The 8,779-nt window shown below is 35.2% G+C and overlaps 1 protein-coding gene across 8 annotated transcripts; it reads left to right on the top strand.

The window, feature by feature from the left end:
* Positions 1-672: 672 nt before the first annotated feature.
* Positions 673-2,195, top strand: LOC135800658 (uncharacterized). 8 transcript variants are annotated; one of them, XM_065313958.1, is made up of 9 exons: positions 673-802; positions 915-966; positions 1,080-1,131; positions 1,245-1,296; positions 1,410-1,461; positions 1,575-1,626; positions 1,740-1,791; positions 1,905-1,956; positions 2,060-2,195. In XM_065313958.1, the coding sequence occupies exons 1-6, from the start codon at positions 707-709 to the stop codon at positions 1,580-1,582; spliced, it is 312 nt and encodes a 103-aa protein (XP_065170030.1). In that variant the 5' UTR covers positions 673-706; the 3' UTR covers positions 1,583-1,626; positions 1,740-1,791; positions 1,905-1,956; positions 2,060-2,195. The 8 variants fall into 8 exon arrangements, with proteins under 8 accessions (XP_065170030.1, XP_065170031.1, XP_065170027.1 ...); XM_065313959.1 differs by having other exon boundaries at positions 1,731-1,791; XM_065313955.1 differs by having other exon boundaries at positions 1,401-1,461.
* Positions 2,196-8,779: the final 6,584 nt, after the last annotated feature.

The raw sequence follows: 8,779 nt of genomic DNA, 5'->3' as shown, positions 1-8,779 counted from the left end.
AAACTATGTTACATTAGTTAATTAAAATTAGCTGTGGCGTAAAATTAATTTTTGAAAAGTATATTGTGTGCCTAGGATGCGAACTGAAAGAATAATTGTGAAAATTGCAGGCGTTCAAATTCAGAAAGCCCGTGTAGTAGTGATTGGGAGTTCATTTTCCTAAGCGCGCCACAACCAAACCAAAGACCTCAAAAAAGAGAAGAGAAGAGGAACATAGAGAACCTTTCATTCTAGTGGCAACCCGTAAAAGAGGGTGGGGGTGCGATAACTGACGCAAACGCAAAGTACCCGCAGTTCTACCACAACATTCTGGGTTGGCCGCAAGGACCACTAGTTTTAGTTTTGGAGAGACGTTTAACTGTGAAAACATATTACTTACCTAAACAACCTTTTCAAAAACGTATACAACGTAATATCGTATATACTGCTTTTCATTCTGGAGTGATATCATGCACATTCGCCTGCTAGTACAGCCAGTACAGCCGTGCCAGTTTAGCAGTAAATTTAGATTTTACTACAGGCAACCCATTCTACGTAAAAGGAATTACAACTGAATTCAGTTTTTATTATTTGGTAGTTGTCTGGCTTTAACTCGAGAAGGGGCATTGTCCAAGGACAACGATTCTTTTATAAGATTGTAAGTATTGAATTTGTTTATCATTTTCATAGACAAGTTGTTTCATTAGCATACGGGAAACATGCAAAAATGACATTTATGTGCTTCGATGTACTAATTTTTGGTTGTTTTGGGTATCTAGCGGCCGAACAAAATGTCCTAGGACTACGAATCTTTCATCAGATTGTAAGTATTAAATTTGTTTATCATTTTCATAAATAATTTGTTTGATTAGCATACGGGAAACATGCAAAAATGCAATTTTGTGCTTCGATGTACTAATTTTTGGTTGTTTTAGGTATCTACCGGACGAACAAAATGTCCTTGGACAACGATTCTTTCATCAGATTGTAAATATTAAATTTGTTTATCATTTTCATAAATAATTTGTTTGATTAGCCTACGGGAAACATGCAAAAATGCCATTTTTGTGCTTCGATGTACTAATTTTTGGTTGTTTTAGGTATCTACCGGACGAACAAAATGTCCTTGGATAACGATTCTTTCATCAGATTGTAAATATTAAATTTGTTTATCATTTTCATAAATAATTTGTTTGATTAGCCTACGGGAAACATGCAAAAATGCCATTTTTGTGCTTCGATGTACTAATTTTTGGTTGTTTTAGGTATCTACCGGACGAACAAAATGTCCTTGGACAACGATTCTTTCATCAGATTGTAAGTATTAAATTTGTTTATCATTTTCATATACAATTTGTTTGATTAGCATACGGGAAACGTGCAAAAATGACAATTTTGTGCTTCGATGTTCTAATTTTTAGTTGTTTAAGGTATCTAGCGGGCGAACAAAATGTCCTAGAGCAGCAATTCTTTCATCAGATTGTAAGTAATAAATTTGTTTATCATTTTCATAAATAATTTGTTTGATTAGCATACGGGAAACATGCAAAAATGCCATTTTTGTGCTTCGATGTACTAATTTTTGGTTGTTTCAGGTATCTAGCGGGCGAACAAAATGTCTTGGGACAACGATTCTTTTATCAGATTGTAAGTATTGAATTTGTTTATCATTTTCGAATACAATTTGTTTGAATAGCATACGGGGAACGTGCAAAAATGACAATTTTGTGCTTCGATGTTCTAATTTTTAGTTGTTTTAGGTATCTAGCGGGCGAACAAAATGTCCTAGAGCAACAATTCTTTCATCAGATTGTAAGTTTTAAGATTGTTTATCGTTGTCATAAATAATTTGTTTGATTAGCATACGGAAAACATGCAAAAATGCTATTTTTTTGCTTTGATGTGTTAATTTTTGGTTGTTTTAGGTGTCTAGCAGCCAAACAAATTGTCCCAGGACACCGATTTTTCTATAAAATTGTATGTATTGAATTTGTTCATCATTTCCTTAATTAATATGTGTGATTAGCACACGGGGAACCTGCGAAAATGTTCGTTTTGAGCAAATTTTTGATGATTTTAGGTGTTTAGCGGGCGGACGAAATGTCTTAGGACAATGGTTCTATCAGGAGATTGTAAGTATTGAAATTGTTTGTCATTTACATAAATAATTTCCATTGTTCATACAATGGGGAGTCAATTAAATTGCTTATTTTATATGTCGGATAAACCTCCTCCTCAACTACGTGAACAACACTCCAATTCAAATTACGCTCCATTTATTACAAAGTATGTCTTAGATTAAACCAAACGAATCTCAGAGTCAGTCCTTCACACATGATTCTTAACGTTGTATATAACGATTGTTATATACAACATTTGTGTTTAATACAAGCGGAACCCACAAATGTGGTATTTTTCCACAGTGCGTTAATTAAAATCCCTCAATAATAATCCTTTTATAACTTCAAAATATTTGTATTAGCATTTTTGTCGTGTGCACATGGAAGAATGCCCCTCCAACTGCGGGTCGGTTATCAATTCTCTTACCCGCTTAGTCAGTTGAGCGCTGTCTCATGGTTCGCACGTGTTTTGTTCATTAATCAAACATTGTAACGATTTTACGCGTCTCTTAATATTTTAATTCTGTAGTAATACTCGAATCGGTTGACCATCAGAGACATTTAGTAGTAACAGCCCAGTGTAACCCACAACGAGTGATTTGAGTGATCCTTTAGGGTGCGTGCGTGGCGTCCGTCGGATATGTTCCAGTGCATATGGATACTTACTTATTGGAGTTTAAATTAAATTTATGTGTTTGATGTGAGAACAAGTTTTCAATTTGTGATATCTGCGTGGAATATTAAAGAAGTGCGTATCATCAATTCTACTTACAATTAGTTGAAACCTGTTTGTGCGCTTTAGATTTTTTATGGATGGATGAACAAAGGAGTAAGTAACATCAAGTAAAACTTTACTTTTATTTCAGTTTTTAAATTTTACAGGCACCGTTATTGCTTAATAACAATTGTAAATGATTCAGCAAATAAAATATAATTTAGTCTTACATTTTTGTTTACATACATTCCTGGTGTTTTCTTAGTCGTTTTCAGGATTGGTATTACGTCGTGTTGCACTGTAAGAGTATAGCACACCATAGTATAGTATAGTGTGGTGCACGTATACCGTTGTTTTATTTTATCATAAAATTCTCAGGTGTGCAGCACATGCTGCTATGCCGTAGGTCGATGGTTCGATCTCCAATTATAGAAGGCATTTTTCTCAAATATAAAAATAAATGGTGTAATCTGGGTTGCTTATGTCGATTCAGTAAGCAACGCAATATAAATAAGATACTCAAAGAGAAGATGCAATACAATATAGATATAAGACGAGAACGGAAGAGTAGAGAGAGGAGGTGAAGGAGAACAGAGAGTTAGGAAAGAAGTCACCAGAAGAGAAGAGGAGAAAAGAGAACAGAGATGAATGAATTGAAAGTAAGGAAAGCCACCCTGAAAGAACCCAGGAGCAGCTCAGATTTTTAATTTTTTTTTGGCGGCGTGTAACTATGAGTAATGCTATACGCGTATAGTTTTATAAAGTTATAGTGTTGTAAACATATAAACCAGAAACAAATAGTGTTTGATAAGTGAGCGTTGTAGCTCAGGTGGCATGTGTATATGCTAGCATGCGTGAGGTTCATGGATCGAATCTCAGTTGTAGAAGGCAATTTTATTAAATAATAAGAAATTTACGAAATGTGGGTTGCATACCATACAAATTAAAGATTCAAATGTTAGAAATAACTTGAAAAGCAAAGTACAACGAAGCAACAATAGGAATAAGTAGAAGATGGTGGAGGAGCAAGTAGAGCAGCAGGAAAGAAAGTATAGAAGAAGTAAGAAGAGAAGCAGAAGAGAGTACAGGAAGAAAAGAGAAGAGAATAGGGGTGACGGAATTTTTAAATTGTTTGGCACGTGTCGTTATAAGACAGTCTACGGAGCCGGAGGCGCTCTGGGAGATCGCCCACTGCTTCAATTCGTCCATTGCTCCCGGCCCATCCTACAGCTACGATGTCTCTGCGCTTCATCCCCGGAATTATCAGGCATATCAACAATTTTTATGGTGGGGGATCATCCCCAGAGAGAGGGAACTCCTTCAAAGGACATCCTTTTAAGAACTTGTAAAAATATTTCTAATTTTTAAGTCGCCTCAAGAGAGGGGACACTTCAAAATATTCTTACAAGTTCTTACCTGTAGCTGAAATGAAAGATGGAGTACACAAATCATAGAGGATACGTTAACAATTTTTATAGTGGGGATCATCCCCTGAGAGAGGGAACTCTCTTTGAGACCTGTTCCTGAAATGATAGAAAGGAGGGATGCACAAGTCATAAGACATTACCATTGCCTTTAACATGTCTTTATTAACAAATTACATACAATACAACTTCAGAACTTGCAAGTTCAATACCTACACATCACGTCATTTTAAAACATGTTTATGACCTGTATAGCTGCGTTCTGCTAACGACTGCAAAATTATAAAAGATAACACTGGAAAATAGCAAATTGCGCCCTGTTTTCGCGTGACATTACTGGAAGATTATATACAGGGTGTTACCAAAAGAAAATCTTTAATTTAAAAATAAAATCGCCCCAAAACAATAATGATTGCCAATTTTTTACTGGCATCAAGGAAAACACTCATACAGGGTGTTATCAAAAGAAAACCTTTGATTTAAATAGAAAATTACCCCACAACAATAGAGATTGTCAATTTTTCACTTAGCATTAAGGAAAATTTTTAAACAGAGTGATACAAAACGAAAATCAAAAGAAAATGTTTTATTACCTGTTTTAGAAAACTAATAAATAATATAATTGCTAATAATAATATTTTTAATAAGCATCTTTTAAATAAATACTAAATTCAGAACTCCTAAGAACACAAATTAGAACAGACAGAATTATGATCTAATTTTTCTGATCGCGGTGATAAATCCACATTTGATCGTTTAATTCGTATAATTGTAATAGAATATAGTATTTATGTTACATACTTTTTGCGTTTTTACAGATGAAATATTCCACACGGTGCACAAATGATGTTTATTTAAATTAGTAATTAAATAGATACCCGACGGAAGATATCCGACGGCCAACGGTAAACACATGATGCGTACGTTGTAAAACCACGAAATTCTTGGTTCCACGCGCGATAACTCATTAACTATAGGCCACACTGGTCTGTTAATTCTAAATCTTCTCTTTGGTGACTGATTATAATTCAACTACCAACTTAAAATCACAAGAAACGTGATAGGTCGCCACGAAGACCGCCGCGCAAGTTAATGCGTGCACACCACGCCGCAGCGCACGATCGACTAAGGAGGAAATAGCACAAGCAAGAATGAGCGCGGCGGACGAGCTGCAACTCGATAAAAAAAGCAAGTTGTTTGTACACAAACTACAGTAGAGTCCGGTTATAATGACATCGAAGGGAACTGACAAACACGTCATAATAAGCGGACGTCATACAAACCGTTTTGTGACTTTTGTGACTAAGTACTTTAATATATAAACATAGTAATTACAAATGTATATAAATGTATACATATATATTAAATTAAAATCAAAATTGCACATAATTACACATACAAGAGTATTTTTTACTGTTTTAAATAATCTGTCATTTTTGTCTGCTTTTGTTTTTTTATTTTATTGTAAAAACAGTCTCTAATACTATTATGAATAGAGGACATAGCTATGGTCAAATTATCATTTGCAATATTGCTGTGCATAGTAACAAACACAAGAAACACAAGACACAAATAGTTAAACACAAACAATAAATTCACCTCCGGCAGCGTGACGAGTTGTGAGAAGATAAGTAGGAACTGTTCTTAGATTTCAAAGTTGTGAAAATCGGTCATGTTATATGGTCTGCTAGAACAGGATTGGTTAAGATTTAATTGGTTTATGAGGGTGAAAAACAGACCAGAAAGTTAATTTGGAAAATACGGATTAAGTCGTGGACAAGGTACTGCTGCCCGAATGCTTATATTTATTATTTAAGCATTTGGTCTTTCCGATAGTAAATACATAAAAGTAATTTGACAATCATAAAAGAAATGTAGCAATAAATATAAAAGTTCGCCACGTGTCGATCGTCGTCGGGAATCAACGAGCATGACCGGAGGTGTAAAGAATCATGTTGGTCATTATAACCGGACATAATCTATTAAAAATGGGTCATAATAAGCGACATGTCACTGTAAGCGAAGTCATTATATCCGACTTTTTTAAAAAGAATTTTATATGAAAACCAAACTTCGTAGTGTAGTTACGTCATAATAACCGGTTGGTCAATATAAGCGGAGTCATACTAAACGGATTCTACTGTAATTAAAAGATTGTCCAATGTAATATTTTGTTGCAAATTATAAGCAATTAATTATTTATTTGCAAAATTTAACAAACTTTATTTTTAACACCCTGCAACTTCTTTGTCAATCATATTTTTGATCATCTCTTTACGTGCTTCAATGCAAAATTTAATGTAGTATTTATTCATTTAGTATCTATTGTTATCTATTATGGTTTTTGAGTTATTAACAAAAAACCGCGAAAAAACAATATTTTTCTATTTTTAGACCGCTATTGCTCACATGCTTTCATATGGACATTTCGTGACAAAAAAGAAATAAATCGCTGTTAAAATTACAGTATGTTTAGGCGTGCTTTATATTTGAAATCAAATGAAGGCCATGCAACTGCAACGCAATAAAAACAAGTTGCTTGTGCACTAACACCGATAAGAACCAAGAGTGCAAACTACGAGTAGGTATAAACAATTCATGTTGTGGATACAGTCCAATGCAATGGAAAGGTTTTATATTCAGAACGTACCCTCTCATTCACCTTAACAATGTATCCTAAAATCCAGAATTTAATACAGTCTATATGAAAAGGCAGTTTCGGGGATAAACGCAATTGAAAAATCTGGGAACAACACCAAAAATCACTCATCTTCGCATATTTAGCGATTATTTTTGAACTTTTACTTCACGTAATCCCTACTAATATTATAAATGCGAAAGTCCTGATGTTTGTTACACATTCACGCAAAAACTACTTAACCGATCATCATGAAAATTTGTACACATATCTATTCTTAGTGGTCCCCGAATGGTTATAGGCAACTTTTTATTTAATAAAAAAAATATTTTTTAAATAAAATCAAGAAATTGTTTAGCCAATAATACCTCTGCATCTGGTTATTTGACTACCTTACGCCATCTAGCATTCCAGCAATGAAGCTCAAACCTAAGTACTATAGTACCATCACACTGTATTATCACACTGTATTACCGACAGCTACGTGAACATCAAATCCAATTGACTACACTATGGAGACTGCACACTATACTTTCAAAGACTATACTTTCAGCCATTTTGAACTTCCCGCCATTCTACTCGTACTTCATTGTTACTTCTTTTGTGACTACAGACGCGTACGGAAGCAACTTCATTATTTTAGATATTCGCGAGCGAAGCCGCGGGTTAAAGCTAGTATAATATATTTATTAAGTAACTCGAATCAGGGCATCGTATGGGGGTAGCGGTAGACGTGACTCGTATTCAGGGCACCGTATGATGCTAGGGGCAAAAGTGACTCCAATTCACGGTATCGTACAAAGCTAGCAGTAGAAGAGACTCCCATTCAATGTACCGTATGAAGGTAGCGGTAAAAGTGACTTGTATTCAAGGGATCGTATGAGGCAAGCGGTAAAAGTGACTCCCATTCAGGGCACCGTACGAGGATGAATCCATATCTGACTTTCATTCGGTGCATCGCAAGAGTATAAATGCACGGGTGACTCTAATTCAGTGCATAAAAGTTAAAAATAGTAAATAATAAATATTTTATTAATATCATAACCTCAATGTTCACCTCCCATTGAAAAAATTATTCCTTGCGGATAACAGAAACAGAAATATCTGAAATACAACAAACTACTACCACCCGAGGGAGAATTTAATTCCACAACTTTTGACGTCCCGCTAAAGTTACTGAGACACCCAGACTGTGCGCAAACTCCAAAAAACAATGAAAAATTTCAATTTTATGTCAATTTTTGCGAGTTACAAGGGGAGTTCCTACAACAAACTATAACCACCCGCCGGAGAATTTACTTCCACATTTTTGACGCCACGCTGAATTTACTGAGACGCCCAGATTGCGCCCAAACCCCAAAAAACAATGAAAAATTACAATGTTATGCCAATTTTTGCGAGTTACAAGGGGAGTTCCTGCAACAAACTAAAACCACCCGAAGTAGAATTTAATTCCACATCTTTTGACGCCATGGTGATGTTACTGAGGCACCTAGATTGCGCGCAAACCCGAAAAAACAATGAAATATTACAGTTTTATACCAATTTTTGCAAGTTACAGGGGGAGATAGAATATAGTATTTATTTGACATACTTTTTTACGTTTTCGCAGGTGAAATATTCCATACGGTGCACAAATGATGATTATTCAAATTAATCAAATTAAACAAAACCACCAGAAAATCTTCACCGACGGAAGATATCCGACGGCCAACCACAAAATTCTTGGTTCCATGCGCGATAACTCATTAACTATAGGCCGCACTCGTCTGTTAATTCTAAATCCTATCTTTGGTAACTGATTGTGATTCAACTACCAACTTAAAATCACAAGAAACGCGATAAGTCGCCACGAAGACCGCCGCGCCAGTAAACGCGTGCACACCATGCCGCAGCGCACAAT

Source organism: Atheta coriaria, unplaced genomic scaffold, assembly GCF_025399875.1.
Source record: "Atheta coriaria isolate IRGN ID8LTWV9N9 unplaced genomic scaffold, Caltech_Dcor_3.1 hic_scaffold_10_pilon, whole genome shotgun sequence".
NCBI classification, from domain to species: Eukaryota; Metazoa; Arthropoda; class Insecta; order Coleoptera; family Staphylinidae; genus Dalotia; species Dalotia coriaria.
This window is presented reverse-complemented; position numbering and strand designations above follow the sequence as displayed.